The 17,816-nt window shown below is 35.1% G+C and overlaps 1 protein-coding gene across 1 annotated transcript; it reads left to right on the top strand.

Annotated features, from left to right (window-relative positions):
* The first annotated feature begins 15,827 nt into the window (after positions 1–15,827).
* LOC131065852 (uncharacterized) lies at positions 15,828–16,890 on the top strand. The gene has a single exon (XM_058000495.2). It carries the CDS (start codon positions 16,232–16,234, stop codon positions 16,538–16,540), a length of 309 nt encoding a protein of 102 aa, XP_057856478.1. The 5' UTR covers positions 15,828–16,231; the 3' UTR covers positions 16,541–16,890.
* The last annotated feature ends 926 nt before the right edge of the window (positions 16,891–17,816 follow it).

Below are 17,816 nucleotides of genomic sequence, written 5' to 3'. Positions count from 1 at the left end.
TAGGTTGACGCCAAAGGAATGAGTTCATGCACCTAGCAATGGATTAACATCATAAAAGGAATGAATTTGTGAACATGTTAATGGTTTGACACCATAATGGGATGTGTGGTCCTTGACATCATGTTCAAATTTGTTTAGGTATATTATATACCTTACATAATTTTTTTTACTATTATAATATTAAGCCCTCTTGAAATGGGGAACCACATTAAAGATGAGCCTTAAGATTCTTCATATAGGATTCATACGATTGCCACATGGAATGTAATCTATAAAATAGAAGGTGAATTATACTGGAGCATCTATGACATAAGAGTTACATCATAGGAGCACTTATGAAGGGGTTTCAAAGACATGGAAGAAAGGATTCTTTGAGTAGCTAAAAATAGTCATGTATAAGAGCATGTAAAAGCAATTGAGTGCTCCAAAATGGATGGTTTACTTTGAATGGACCTAGATTCATTTTTTTTAAGAGTAAAAAAAAAATCACGAAGGCATAGGAATTGTGTTCGTGAGAACAGGTTCATGGGCTTGGTTTGTGGAATATCGATCATTGTTTAGGTTTGCGTTTTTGGGTCCACGATATTAAAAATTATTCATCGGTTTACTAGTTCTCCCTTGTCTATAAAATTTATTAGGTCATTGTGTTTAGACATGATTGTGTAATATATTTTTTAAACAAGTACATATTACTAAGCCAATCATGAGATTACTTACACATGTCATCAAAACAACACAAATGAAATCTCCATGCATTGTAATCATTCATGTTCATAATATATAGAGTGGTGTCGATGCTATGTTTTTCGCAATAAAGTTTCCTAGTGCATATCACATGTTAATATCATTGATTTAATTTTGTTGTAGTAATTTAGATTTTGACTTGTTTATCATACCATCTCTTTATTGCTTATCTGTATTTCTTTTTAGAAGTTTATACACCAAACAATCAATTGACACCATTAAGGAATGAGGTCATGCATCTATTTTTTACAATTAGACAAGAGACCAATTCAAACCTAATTTCAACTTTAGCATACACATGTCTTCACCATTAAACCAACTAAAGTTGTACATAGCTATTATAAAATGTTAAAACACAATATAAACATTAATATTTTTAAAATCAAATAAATAATGACTAAAATTATAATAGGTAGTGGCCCTTAATAAGAACTTATCAAATGGAGGGAGGGTGACATTGATGTACTTTCTAATTAATAGTAAAACATTTTTAAAATTTGGTTTGTATTTCCTGAAATACTTTATGTAATCTTTCTTTCTCTTTGATAAAGGGAGCTATCCCCATAAAGATAACACTTATCTAAAAAAAGTAAAAAATAATAAAAATAAAATTTAACTATTTATAATTTTAGATGTGCCATGGGAGATTTTGTTTTTTAAAATACAATCTAGTAGACTAGGAGGTATCAATAATTCAATAAGAAATATTTTATTGTTAGTTAGGCTTATAAAAATTATATTGAAACATTATGGGGACTTTATATATTTGATTTTTATTTGTTCATAATGTGTCCTTTAATTAAAAAATATAAAAAATAATTAGTCTAGTAGTTTGAAGAAACAACTTGTTAAATTTGAAGGAAGATAACACAAAAAAATATTTTACATGAAGAGTAAAAGGTCTTTTTGTGTGCGTTAGTAACTAACCTATAATTGGATGTATGATGCCAAATTTACGTAGGCCATGATCTCAACCTCTTTCCTTTAAGGCTTTAACCCATTTTTAGGTGCATAATCTTGACCTTATTCCTTTACATGTGTCATCTTATTGTTGAATTCATAACTTAATCCTTTTATTATGTTAACTTTTTATTGGGTGCACAAATAATCAACCTCATCTCTTTATAATATCAACCATTTTGGGTTCGCAAATAATTATACTTTAACATAAGGTCAAGGATTATGTCCATTACTTTATGGTGTCAACATGTTACTAGGTGCACAACCTCATCAGTTTATGGTCTTAACATGTTGCTAGGTGTATTATCATAGTGAGTGCACAACACCCCTTATGATTTCAACTTGTTCCAAGTGCATATATAATAAACCACATTCCTTGTTTGTGCTAGCCTATTTTGAGATGCATGACCTCATTCCTTAATGGTGTCAATTGATTGTTTGGTGTATAAACTTCTAAATGAAAATACAAATAAGCAATAAAGAGGGTATGATAAACATGTCAAAATCTAAATCACTACAACAAAATTAAATCAATAATATTAACACATGATATGCACTAGGAAACTTTATTGGGAAAAACATAGCATCAACACCACTCTATATATTATGAACACAAATGATTACAATGCATGGAGATTTCATTTGTGTTGTTTTGATGACATGTGTAAGTAATCTCATGATTGGCTTGATAATATGTACTTGTTTAAAAAATATATTACACAATCATGTCTAAACACAATGACCTAATAAATTTTATAGACAAGGGAGAACTAGTAAACCAATGAATAATTTCCAATATCGTGGACCCAAAAACTCAAGCGTAAACATTGATCAATATTCCACCGACCAAGCCCATGAACCTATTCTCATGATCGCAATTCCTATGTCTCCATGACTTTTTTTTACTCTTAAAAATAACGAATCTAGGTCTATTCAAAGTAAACCATCCATTTTGGAGCACTCAATTGCTTTTACATGCTCTTATACATGACTATTTTTAGCTACTCAAAGATGTCTTTCTTCCATGTCTTTGAAACCCCTTCATAAGTGCTCCTATGATGTAACTCTTATGTCATAGATGCTCCAGTATAATTCACCTTCTATTTTACAGATTACATTCCAAGTGGCAATCTTATCAATCTTATATGAAGAATCTTAAGGCTCATCTTTAATGTGGTACCCCATTTCAAGAGGGCTCAATACTATAATATTAAAAAAAAATTTATGTAAGGTATATAATATACCTAAACAACTTTGAACATGATGTCAAGGACCACACATCCCTTTATGGTGTCAAACCATTAACATGTTCACAAATTCATTCTTTTTATGATGTTAATCCATTGCTAGGTGCATGAACTCATTCATTTGGTGTCAAACTATTGTTGGATAGAACAACCTTGTCCTTGCATGATGTCAACCCATTCTTGCGTACAAAAATAGTCAATCTTCTTTGACATAATGTTGAGGACCACACATCTTTTTTATGGTGTTAACCCATTGCCATGTGCACAACCTCATCTCTTTATGGTGTCAATCCATTATTTCATGTAGGAATAATTAGAGTTCTTTTGCATAATGCCAAAGACCACATTTTATTGTGTCAATATCTTGTTAGGTGCACAATCATCGCTTCATGGTGTCACTTAATGCTAGGTGCACAAATAATCAGACTTCTTTAATTTAATGTTAAGGACAACACATTCATTTTGGTGTTAACACAACTTAATGTTAGGGACTATACATCCATTTATTGTGTCAACTCATTGCTAAGTGCACAAATAATCAATATCATCGTTTTTATTATCAACCCATTGCTAGGTAAATGAATAGTCAAACTTCTCTGACTTGTTGTCAAGGGGCATGCATCCTTTTATGGTGTCAATTTATTTTTAGGTGCATGATTAATCAAATTTCTTTGATGTAATGTCAAGGGTCACACATCCCTTTATGGTGTCACCCCATTGTTGCATGCACAACCTCATCCCTTTATGATGCCAATTTTTAATGCCAGGGACACTATAACTTTATAGTGTTGATTCATTACAAGGTGCATAACCTTATCCCTTAAATGACATTAATTTGTTGCCTTCTGCATAAATAAACAACCTCACCCATTTATAGTGTCTTATTTATAGGTACATGATACATCACACTATTTAACTTAAAGTTAAGGACCACACATCCCTTTATGATGCTAATCTATTGTCCAATTCATGATCTCACATCTTTATGGTGTTAACTAATCGCCAAGTTCACATATAATCAACCCTGTCCCTTTATAATGTCAACTTGTTGTTGGGTACTTGAAAAATCAAACTTCTTCAATTCAATATCAATGATCACATATCCCTTTTTGAGCTCAACCTATTGCTAGGTGCATGATCTCATCTCTTTGTGGTGTGTGTTAACCCATTGTTAGTGTAATACCTTAAAAATGTTCATCTAAACCATGGGCCCCTAATCTCGGCTACATCACCAAGGTCCTAATGAAAGACAATTAAATAAAATTGGAGCACATAATTAATTAATTCCGCAATCATCAATGTCACATGGCAAATGTATTAATTAAATGTTTATTTAATTAATTAATCATTTCAAGTAAATCATTTTAATCAATTATCCTATTTTAATTAAATATCCTAGCATATTTAATTAATAAATCAATTTGCCATGAAATCATGAAAAAAGAATTAATTTGCAAAAATAAATTAAATTTGGAAAAAGGAATTAAATTGAGATATCTTGAAAATCTAATAAATTGAAAAATCTCATAAAAGAAATTAAATCAATTAAATATCAAAATTAAATAAAAATATGAAATAAATCATTTTTAAAATTTTTTTTAGCTCAATTTCCTTTAAAATTGAGAAAAGTAGCCAATCACATCAATTCACCTGGATTGTGCTTCCTCTTGGAGAATCTCGACTGCTCATCATTAATCGATCTTGACCATTGGTCTCTCTGTGGATTTTCTATAAATTCAGTCTCTCATCTCCCAAAGAAAAACCCTAGAGATTTATTGTTATTATGTTGTTTTTGCTCTAGGTTCATTGAGAATATCGTGCATTGAGATTATTACATCTTATCTTTTTGCATATTAGTTTAATCATGATTTCTTGAATTCATTTAGCTTAATCTTGCATATCTAGTTTAATCTTGCATCCATCTAGCTTAATCTTGCATTCATTTAACTTAATCTTGTGCTCATATAGATCAAATCTTTCATCTTGGTGTAGTCTAATCACTGGTATTTGCTTAGACAAATCTGAGAGCAAGTCTATACTCACATCTTTTAGAAGGCAATGGATAGATTTGTTATGGTTTTCATATTCATGATTATATCTATTTAACCATGCATGCAATGATTTATTGAAGTATTGTGTCTTACAGCTTGTAGATTACCACTTTTCATACACACATTTTTGGAGCCCATTGTGGGGCTTGAGGCTACAATTTTCGGCCTTATAGATCTGTTCTTTTCATTTTTTGGATTTTGTTCATACAATTCCTACAAAAAATCGTACAAATTTCTGCAAGGTACAGGACGAGAATTAATTATTTGTCGTACGGTATGTTGTGAATACTCGTACGACTTTGTGATAAACCTCGTACGACTCTCTAGTTTCTCGTATGGCTCTGTAAGGAATATTGTATGGTTTGTGGATAATACTCATATGACTATGTGATGATACTCGTACGATACTCTGTTTTCTTGTATAAAAAATAGAATGCATTTTAAGGGTTTTTCTAATTGAAATTTGATGATACTAATGCTAACCCTGATATGTTTTTTGTTTGCTTGAGATATATTTCACAACCTAATTGGTTTTTTGTAGAACGCTTGTCAAAGAATCTATCAATCAAACTTACGCCTGTCAAAGAATCCATTGCTTAAAAACAATATGACTAGTGATTCGTTGTTTTTGCAGGTTGCCTAAGGAGGATCAACTGAACATTGTGTATTCTTTCATTCATTTCTAGGCACTTAAATTGCGATATGGTTAATGAACAAGTCTATTTTTCGTGTTTGAGAAGAGTCTAAAAGGTAGGAGAGTATGCTTTTGTATGCACAGACAATCAGAAATCCAGACCCTTGAAGCTTTTCTAGTTTTGAGATTTGTGTTCCTTTAGCGGGCTTGTCATAGTGGGAAAAAGTAATCACCCTGTGAGAACGACCCAAGTGAGTACAACTAGACCTAAGCATTCTGACTCACTATAATAAATAGGCCTTTCGGGACTAAAGTCTCAGAGAACGAAGTTATTTGATTTTTCTCTTTGAGATCTCTCATATCGAGCATTTTGTAGGGCCTCATAGTCTCAATCACACTTGCAGGACTACATCTTGTTTCGGTACCTTGTCGGGCTATAGGCCTCAATCGCGCTCGTGTGACTTCAAGGGGTAATTTTGAACGAAAATCCTTACTAAGAACTTTAAAATAGCAGCTACTCGGTTCACCTCTAAAAGGGGGACAATCTTTGTGCAAGAGAGATAGTAACTCCCCCAAGACACTTGCCATATCGTACCCCCATTAATGTTTGGAGTCGACTAATACGACGTTGAGAATCCATTGCATGAGACTCAACAACCATGTTCTAATTAACTATTGGGTGTGTACTTGAGTCTGCAAGCAAAGGTTTTCTCTCTCAGCTAACTTCCTTAGAAATAATGTGTTGTGCTTGAAGTCACTTTACATCTTGTGTGTTTGCTATGTCTTTGTCCTGGAAATAGAAACTGAAAACTCGAAATTGGAAAACAATCAAAACATCAAAAAATCAGTGGTCAAAACTCTATCCTTGTTAGAAACTCATCCCTGTCCGGTCCTGCGTCATACGAATCTTCTACTTTGTCATCCTAGTCTGTGAGAATTATCGTCTGGTTAACATTAAATTATCATACGAGTCTTAACACATGAGGTTCATCTTTGCCAGTTTGTCATACTACCCAGTGGGAATTATCGTCTAGTTAACTGTAAATTGTCGTACGAGTCATCATCATCTTTAACAATTTATCATCTGATATGCCTCGAACTATCATACAAGTATAAGCAGCAACTTGTATGAGGATCCCAGTGTGTCATCTAGAAGTATTTAAACCGTCTTCTAATTATTGTATTCTGTCATACGAGCTTCTGCTTCTGTCAGTCTAGAAGCCTGTCTTTTTGCGTGCTTTTCCAAATCTGTCATACTTGCCTAATCAGTCTACAATGAGCGTATATCTGGTCCTTTTCATCTCGAGCATAAACAATCTTGGAAGTGTACCCTTGTCATTGTGTTACACGATTTTGTCGATTATATCTCAGCTAGTTCAATTAACCACTCATCAACTTGATCAATTTGGTCAACTTAGATCATGTCTTATACATGATAGATCGTTCATCAAACCAGACTTGGTCTTCATCTCCTCAATCATCACTTCAAACAAAATAACTAGCTCTAATTTGATCTTGACTTCTATATCACTCCTAGCTCTCGATCACATCAATTGTAAATGCCTGTTTGAACCAGAAGCTCTTCTAAAAATTATGACAAAAGTAAGAAGTCCATGGCTGCCTTGGCCCAACAAATTCGAGGTCTCGAGAGAGAAATATATGACATTCAAGCCCAACAAAAAGATTCAATGACCCCTCTTGAGATAAAATTTCATGATATCAAGAACACCAGACTTCAAGAAATGCTAAAACAATTACATAAGGTGGAACAAAAAGTAATTGGAAATCAAAAGCCAAATCTCATACAAAACCCTTAATTGACTGCTTATCTATGAAATGTTTTGTACCTCCAATTCAATTGGTGTATTATGAAATGCTAAACAAACACAGTCATCCTTGTTCAAATAGGAAATGCATCTTCATCATGCATATTGCATTAACATAGGTCATATAAAAAATTCATTGTCTCCACATGCATTTTGTAGATCATCGTGTCATATAGGTCTACATACTGGGGGCATAGCTAAAAAATCCTTAAAAAATCATATGAAGTGCTGAAAAAAATCCTAAAAATTATAAAATGTCCTGAAAAAGTCCTAAAAATCATAAAATGTCCTAAAAAAAATAAAATCAAAAACTGAAAAAATCAAAGCAAGAAAGCATGGACCATCCATCAAACCACATCAACAACATACAAACTCTCAAAGTATGCAAACAAACTTATCACATGTCTTGTTAATCAATCTATCAAACTCTATCAAACATGAACATGTCTTATACAAGGAAGGGTACACTCGAAACCAGACAGATCGGTCTTATACGGGGTACTCACTCTTTATAACCAAAAATTTCTATCAATGATCACACAAATCAAAACAATGACATAGATCAGTATGGCTGCTAGATTTTGTCCAGGTTAGTCTTATTTCCTATACTGAAGTGCTGCATTTTTGCTTTAGCTTGTATATATCATTCAGTCACTTTTGTGATACCTTGGTTCTTTTTGGAACCCTCATGGCTTGAAACCGATCAACGTCCTAGTCTTAGGGTAATCGACTGATCAATCTAAATGTCCTAAGCAGTTTAATCAAGTCAGTTTGCTATCAATAGTACCAAACCACCCAATCTGAGTCAGTCAACTGTCTCCAAACCACTGCAAAGTTTTACCACTGAGTAAACCAGACAAAACAAGAACAATGAAAACAATCACTAAAACTGTTTGAGATTTGATTGAAATTTTCTTTGTGTGCTATCTTTTAAATTGGTTTTTAATTATTATTCCCTCTGAGTAACTCAAGGAAGTGTATCTTGACTAAGAGGAGCAAGGACTGGGTGCATAATACTTTTCTTTGTTTTCTGCTTGTAGGAGTAATTCCGATGATCTAAAAACATCTCATAAGTTAGGTGTCTGTGATTAGTGCCTTCACATCAATGGGGGAATTTCCACAAATACCTCAACTCCATTTATTTGTATGCTATAGGGAGGTTGGAATCCTTTCCTTGTCTATTTTGAGTAAATTTCTTTATCATACAATCTGGATGCATGCTTAATCTGTCCTAGGATATGAACGATAAAAGGGTCATTACAGACAAGATAATCAATATTGCATATAAAAAAGAAGGAACTCTGCTTTGCTTGGTGTGTTTGCATGCAAGCAACATTCAGATCATCCTGGCTCTTTATGCCTTGGTGCTTATGTTCACTTGCTATACTAAAAAGGACGCGACATTCAGGTCATCTTGGCTTTTTGTGCATTGGTGCTTATGTTTATTCCTACATTTCTGCTCAGTGATGATAAAAAGAAAATTAAAATCTAGTGACTCAGTCCTGGTTTGCATACATATCCTAGTTTGCATTCATACTATGCTTTGCATTTAAAGTGATTTCAGCATGATAGCAATGTTTTTGGGTGAGTTGAATCTGAATCAATCATCATTTCTCTGTCAAGTGGTTAACTGTATCATCATCACCGACACAATCAAGTACCTGTGTATTGATATCACAAATCCTACATGAGATGTTAGCTGCATATATGAGCATGTCATATAGATCCATAAGTCCATTACATGTTCATTTGCATTCATACTATTGCATGAAAAACAAAAAAATAAACATTTGCATTATTAGCTCATCATTTTCATTCATCAAATCACTTATTTGCATATGAAAAAGAAACAAAAACATCCATATTCATCTGCATTACATATATACATACTGAAAAGACATGCATTCATTTTAGAACAATGCATATAGAAAGACATCTCATAAATCATCTCATATCAATCAACACAAGTACAATGAGGTTGAATCATGTGTCATATATATATATATATATATATATATATATATATATATATATATATATATATATATATATATATATATATATATATATCATCAAAAATCTCAATGTCAAAGGGTACAAATGATCTCAAAATGTCATATACAATGTCTATTGGAGCAAGAAATATATTGAGTACAACAATGGGGTACAAAAATCTGGGAGACATCTAAAAATCTAACTCTATGGCTCTCCCTCATCGCCTAGAGGAGGAGGTGGTGGTTGTTGAATAGGGGCATCATCTTGTCTAAGTTCCCTAGCTCCCTCTGACCGAGCCATATACTACGAATAAGGCACAACCTGCCTATCCACAAGTACCGCTACGCTATATGTTGCCACGTAATACACTGCCCTGCTCATCTGATGAACAACCTCGCGCTGAAGGTTGTCATGCTTCACTCTCAAGCTCTAGACTTGTCAATCCTGCTCTGCTATCTAAGTTTGAGCAACTGCCAGCTGTTTCTATAGTCCACGCTCTCTACCCCTTAAGGCACGAATGATATCTACAGGTGTTTGACCTTCTGCTCCAACCTCCTCACCTCCGCCACCCTAATCCTCTCGCCTTTGTCATACTTGTTTAGGATCATCCTCACTGTCGGGGCTCACTGTCTCACCCATTTCTACATCTATTGCGACCTCTCCTCCCCTATCACCACCTGCATCTCCGCCAAATGTTCCCAGTGACCCCCCTCTCCCCTTTGACGTTGTTGTCCTACGACAGGTGCTCTACTATTGCTCACACCCAGATCTCCTCCTCCCCTCCTAGGTGTCGTCTCTCTCTGAGATTGCGCTGGCATGTTGTCACCATCATCTACCTAAGGGGCATGCCCTCTAGGCCTGTGAATCAAGGGAATGGATGTCTTTGGAACCAATCCCTAAACCAGGGGGTTACCATTGCATCTGCAACATCCTCCAAATACTCCCACCTCTGTGGTTGTAATCTTGCTAACTCTTGCATGACTAGGGTATATGATAGTCTAGGCCCCCATCCTCACCTCTCCTCATCAACAAATCATGCATAAGTTGTAAACTCCTGGGAGGTACTCTGTGGCCTCCCATACTACTTCAAAACTATACTAACCACAAACTGCTCAGTAATCACTGTGGATCTACCAACAAGTGGCCGAGTAAAAAACATATCTCTTCGCTACCTCCTCCAGTCATCCCATTGCTCTAGACCCCTGTATGGTCTCCAAACTACTGCTATCATGCCATCTAGTTGTCTCCTCTAGTAGTTGGTATTTCTCAAGTGGGGCTATGTAATATAACTTGAATATCTATACACAATGGGCTAACCCTCCTCTCGCGCATCATCCACAATCGGCCTACAAACTGGGATGTGCTCTCAGGCCTAAATCTGCAGAACTAATACACTTTTCGCCATACTCTTCGCCCCTCTATAGATGATCTCATGCATCTCGTGGTACATGTGTGCCGATAAACATGATCCCCAATCTAATCTGACAGGATGAATAAGAAATCTCTCCAACATCCTACCCATCCACACAAAAATCCCTGTCGTCCTCTATTTGGCATAACAAAACAACCTATAATACCAGCCAAAACACAAGCAAGGGGGAACTGTGCACCATATTTTATCAAAAGATCGTCCCATGCGATAGAACGATCCAGTATAGTGTCATTGTGAAAAATGCGTCTCAGTGCCTCAATACCCTATCGTTGCACAACATCGTAATCCACCTTATCTCCACCAAAAGGTATCCTCAAAATCTTGTATATGTCCTCAGGAGCGATAGTCATCTCCCCAGTTGGCAGGTGGAATGTGTTATGCTCACTATGGAATCTCTCAACTAACACAGTCAACAATCCATGATTCACACAGATATCCGACATCTGAAGCAAGTATCTGAATCCACACAACCCAATGTGACCTCTGTGTGTGTCTAACAAGACCCACACTAATCTCATAGTCGGCGGATATGTGCACCGAAACTGAATGTTTGGCAACTGAACCTGCACAATTGAATAAAAAATCATCACTATGCGATCAAATTTGAGCTAAGAATGTGTCAAAAATGTTACAAAATCCAAATTTACAGCAATGAAAATCAAAATTTGATGATTGGACCTTTAAAAATATCCACTATTTTCCATACGAGTTAACACAGAAAAGAAGAAACTCATACGACATTTTACAACTCATACAAGTAAACTATCCCATACGAGCTACCATGCGATATCAGATGACAAAATGGTCTCTGATGATACATACATGATGATACGAGAAAATAAATTTTGCTAGTTACTTGTACGACAAACCCTAGTTGACCATATGATAAAATGATAAGGGACAAACTAAAACGAAACTAAGAACGAAAAATTCAACAAAAATTCAAAAAATGAGAAATGAAAGAGGGTTAAGATCGATCACTTACTGTTGCTGGGTAGTTTGGTGGTCGATTATGTCATCTCTGGCGCTCGAATCGGTGATCTAGAACAGGAATTGCTATTTTGCTCTAGAGAAGGTTTTTGAAATTTTGACCTTTGAGAGGTAAAATTGAATTGAAAATGACACCTTCAACCCCTTATATAGGTGAAACCCTAATTTTCAAACTTGCTCTGATTGACACAAAATTTGCACTCTTAGCTAAATCAATCGTCTTGAGTCCATTTTCGGGATCGAAATTGAAATCTGACGTCAATTTTCTAGTCAAATTCTTAAAATGTTGATCACTTGGCACTTCCATCTTCGGGTCAATCTTCAGATCACTTTACGCTCAAATCTTTTTCGAATCAATCTTGATTTCAAATTGATTCTCAAATCAATCTTCATGCTCAGATTATCATTGCTAAATCATTTTATTAAATAAAATTGCCTAAAATCATTGCAATCTCACTATCTTTCAATTTTGCTCCCGAGGGGGCATATTCAATACATCATCATTATCTGTGATTACATCATCAAAAGCCAAGCAACAAATCTTTTCAAATCAAAGCTTAATCGAACTTCAATCAATCTCTAGGGGAATATCAATTTTGTCCTCATCTGAATCAAACTTCAAATAGGTGTTCAGTTTCATCGCATCAAATCAAGCTGGACATTCTATTTTTGCTAATCGGTTCTTGTTCAACCAAGTTAGGAATTGGTTTTATCTCTTCACTCAACCAATTCTAGTTCAATCAAGTTCTAGATCGGTGCTCGTTTCTTGATCCATCAAGTTCAAGAACAATATCTTTGCTCTTTATCGGTCCTAGTTCAATCAAGTTTAGAATCGGTATCGCTTTAATCAGCCTATTCAATTTCATCACATTAAATCAAGCTAAACATCTCGCTCTTCATCGGTGCTCGTTTCTTGATCCATCAAGTTCAAGAATGATATCTTCGCACTTTATTGGTCCTAGTTCAATCAAGTTTAGAATCAGTATCGCTTTAATCAACCTGTTTAGTTTCATCACATCAAATCAAGCTGAACATCTCGCTCTTCATCGGTTTGTGATCCATCAGGTCCAAAATTGATATCTATTTGACATCAACTATTCTTCGAGTCAAAGAGCTGCTCGCACATCAATTCAAAGAGGGACAAATGTAATACCCTAAAAATGATCATCTAAACCATGTGCCCCTAATCTCGACTACATCACCAAGGTCCTATTAAAGGCAATTAAATAAAATTGGAGCACCTAATTAATTAATTCCTCAATCATCAATGTCACATGGCAAATAAATCATTCTATATTAATTAAATATTTATTTAATTAAATAATCATTCCAAGTAAATTATTTTAATCAATTATCCTATTTTTAATTAAATATCCTAGCATATTTAATTAATAAATCAATTTGCCATTAAATCATGCAAAAGGAAATAATTTGGAAAAAGGAATCAAATTGAGATATCTTGAAAATCTAATAAATTGAAAAATCCCAAAAAAGCAATTAAATCAATTAAATATCAAAATTGAATAAAAATATGAAATAAATCATTGTTTCTAATTTTATCTTAATTTTAGCTCAATTTCCTTTAAAACTGAGAAAAGCAACCAATCACATCAATTCATCTGGATTGTGCTTCCTCTTGGAGAATCTCGTCTGCTCATCATTAATTGATCTTGACCGTTGCGTTGTCATAACTGATGGTGTTATCACAACCAGTTCATCAGTTAGTATTGTCATTGATGACAAACACTTACCGGTGAATAAGGCCAAACTCACAGGCAAGGAGGTGTGGTAAACCTCAATGGTTTACTCATGGCTGCAAATAGTATGGAGGATTTAGTGCTTCCCTAATATGCATTATTGACACACTTAAGCAGCGTGTTGGTCGAAGACTAATTGGTTGAAGGATAAACAAAGCAGTTGACTGGTTAGTCAAGCATCCGATAGGTGTTGAGATTAGTTTCTTAAACTGGCAATTGAAATGATGATGCAGTCACAAGAGGTGACTCAGATTGTAGTTTAGTAGTCTTATGTACGACCATAACACTCTGGACAGACAGGTGATCAGTCTGCTTGATGATCAGTGACCAGTGGCAAAAGATGAAGTTACACCGGTGATACAGGTTGAAGGATGCTATCCACTGAGAATCTCAAAGTAGTGATTGGTAAGTTGGATGCGATGACCAAAGGTGAGTCAGTCAGGGTGAGATATCATCAAACAAACTGCTAGTGAAGTCTACAACAGTTAACAACCAGTTAAGGCGAGATTTGTACAAATTTTCCAGTTCGCATTAATAAGTCAGAACATGACCCAGAAGTTGCTAAAATTATGAGTTGCAGTGGTAGATAAGGATGAGTTGTTGGCGAGAATGATGGAGAGCGCGCAAAGAAAGTGCAGGAATATTTGAATTTCAAATTTACCAAGTTTTGAACTCATTTAGGAAACAATAACTATGTGCTGGCAAAACATGGTATAAAGGTTTTTGGCGAAAACCAAAAAGTTTGATTGTAAAAATTGCTAAATGCAATCTAGAAGAGAGGCGATCCAGCAAGGTGAGAAGAGTGCAGATCTGCTAAGTGAATAGAAAAGTGATGAAGAGAGTGTGCAAAGCTCCGATAATGTGAAGAGTAGAGAAAGAATGCAGAGCAAGTGTAACCGGTGGTCAAAACAAAGAGCTTCAATTGGATCTGATTAAGCTAAGAGTAGCTATTATAGCATATCATTCTCTTTGTTGTTTTCTAATAACTACAATAGTAAAATCCCTTAATCAGGTGACATCTTAATTGATGATCCTGAGTCCTTTAACAAGGCTACCTCTAACAGGGTAAAAGTTCTAACATGCCTTGAAGAAAATCCCTTAACTGGGTGGCACCTAACAATGTCTTTTTAATCTCCTAACAGGGATGGCTCCTCACTAGGCGTACTCTAGAAGAGTGCAGATTTTGTGAGTTTCTACTCACACTGTGGTTTTCTCCCATTTGGGTTTCCATGTGATAAATCTTGGTATTCATGTGTGATTGATTTTATGTGTGCATGTTTCTTATTAATGTTGCTTATATTGATAAGTGTCAAGTTTGAGTAGAAACTTTGATTAAGGTTAAATCTGGTAGACCCAGTATAGTGTTGATTCACCCCTCCCCTCTCAGCACCGGTTGGGACCAACATGTTGGTCTCTCTTTGGATTTTCTATAAATTTAGGCTATCATCTCCCAAAGAAAAACCTTGGAGATTTATTGTTATTATGCTGTTTTTGCTCTAGGTTCATTGAGAATATTGTGCATTGAGATTATTACATCTTAGCTTTTTGCATATTAGTTTAATCATGACTGCTTGAATTCATTTAGCTTAATCTTGCATCCATTTAGCTTAATCTTGTGCCCATATAGATTAAATCCTTTGTCTTGGTGTAGTCTAGTCATTGGTATTTACTTAGACAAATCTGAGAGCAAGTCTATACTCTCATCTTTTAGAAAGCAATGGATCGATTTGTTATGGTTTTCATATTCACGAATATATCTATTTAACCATGCATACAATGATTTATTGAAGTGTTGTGTCTTACAACTTGTAGATTGCCATTTTTCACACACACAGTTAGGTGCACAAACTCATCTATTTATGGTATGATCTCGTTGCTAGATCTATGAAATAATCAACCTCATCCCTTTATAGTCATCTTGTTGCTAGATGTGTGCACAATCTTGACCTCATCCTTTTATAACGTTAACTTATTGTTGAATGCAAAACCCAAACCTTTATGATGTGAACCTATTGCTAGGTGCACAATTTCATTCTTTTATAATTGAATCCATTACAAGATGACTTTTTCCACGTCCCTTTATAATATTTTCCAAGACATTATTCCATTATTATTTTTTAAAAACTATATAACTTTACTAATAGACGAAGAATCCTCTCATGAACAAGAAGATTTTGAGTTTTACCTTTTTATAATTTTAAATTTACAGGTTTTATTGCAATTGATAATTGAATTTAATCAGGTTGCGAGGTAAGAAACATTCCACCAAATAGAAGGGTTTTGGGTTTTAACTATCCTTAGTTTGGAATGTGCATGGAGAGGTTTTATTACAATTGTAGATCGAATTTCAGTACGTTTTCAGTATGAAGCATTTCACAAGGGATGCCGAACTCTACAGGATCAGATAATTTGAAACTCAAGTCATATAACTCTACATTTCAGTGCATTCAATTGTTTGAACTTCAATGCCATTATTTCATGGATGAAATGTGTGTTTTCTCCTAAAATCTGAGTGGGAAACTCCATTAGGTTTTGGTGTTAAAATTTCATATCTGCTCTCTGTTCATTTGGGTCGTCTTGTTGTTTACCGTGGAAATGGGAAGCGACGATGAAAGAGGGCTGGGGTCATTGCAAAAGAAGGCGGAAGATCAATGGCGGAGAAGTGTGGAACACGCTCAGACTTATCCATATGTCTGGGCTTCTTATGCTGTGGTGTGGGGTGGACTCTCCATTTACACTATTATTAGGTATCGGAAACTCCGGCAGGTGGAGGACAGGGTCCGCGCGATTCAGCACAAGCTCAAGCTGCTTGCTGAGGCAGAAGAAGCCGAACAAGTTAAAAAAGATGCCCTAAACAAGCACATCAAATCTGCAGCTTCCAGTAAAGACCGCAGCGAAAAGTGATTGCTTTTTTGTTCTTATTTTTTCTCCAGAAGGTGAGAGACTCCTTTGCAAAGTGGGTTACATTATTAAGATGAGTGATGGCAACATATAGATGATTTTGTTGCACTTTTTGAGGGTTCTGTAGTGGTTTGAATATGTGATTGCGATAGCAAAGTTGCAGGAAATTTGGAATGTTTCAACTGTTTCATTCCTGTTTTGAATATGGAGGTTGGCTACTGGAAGTTTTCTATACCTTTTGTCAGGCGCAGATTCCTAAATACAATACAATCTTTATCTGCTTCACCATTGCTAGCTATATGCATGAGCAGACTAATGGCGAGGAAATGATTCATCTTGAATTTCTCAGTGCAGCATATATTTTCATGTTTGGATTGCAGAAATTTCCAGATTTTATGTTGTTATGTCTAACGTTGTTTAAAGCTGCGCTAACTTTGTTACATCTTGCTATTTCTGGTATAATTTAGATTAGAAAAGTTGAACTCTAAAATGCCTAACCCTGTTGCTGTGAGGCTTATTTATTGTTCTATTTTTGCTTGTTAAGTCTTGGGCGAGAGGTTATGAGCCACCTCTTAGACAATATAGGGTAAGCCGGGACCACAGTCTTTAGATTTATAGACATGGGACACACTCAAATATGCTCCTTAAATTTTATACAACAACCTTGTCCAAAATTCCAAATGTTCGCTGTAGTCACGGGCAGCGTTATTTCAGTTGATATTTTTGAACTTCGATCACACTCGTAGGAGTCTTCTCCATTACCTTTACACAACAACCCGTTGGACAGATGCGAGGCTTCTATTAAGGGGGCCTATTCTAGAAGATAACAGTTTTGTAGTAGCCCAAATGATCTCTCGTCAGCACATCTATCTAGTAGATTATATATAAATTATAATCTCAACTACTAGCGTCGGTAGATTAGAGATAACAGCTATGCTCAAACCCGTTGAAATTATTCATATGATACCTGACGGCTCTTGGATTCAGTTCATCTAAGAGGTTCATATAAAATTATGAAGTTAAAGGTAAGGGTAATTTCGTTAGCTTACTGTAAATAAGATACCAATTTGGTATGTGAGATCTCCCCCCGTTATGGAAGCCCACAAAGGGGATTGTTTTCCATTTACCTTATATATATTTAACATTTTGTACTCTTGGGTTTTAACCTCATGACCAAGCTCAGTAGTAAACTTGAACCAGCAAGTCCACATATTCCTAGAATACAGTTTAAATGATAGTGATAAATTTTAACATCATATAGGTTAAAATTTGTAACTTG

Source organism: Cryptomeria japonica, chromosome 6, assembly GCF_030272615.1.
Source record: "Cryptomeria japonica chromosome 6, Sugi_1.0, whole genome shotgun sequence".
Classification (NCBI taxonomy): Eukaryota; Viridiplantae; Streptophyta; class Pinopsida; order Cupressales; family Cupressaceae; genus Cryptomeria; species Cryptomeria japonica.
The sequence above is the reverse complement of the archived record's forward strand: the minus strand, read 5'-3'. Positions and strand labels throughout refer to the sequence as shown.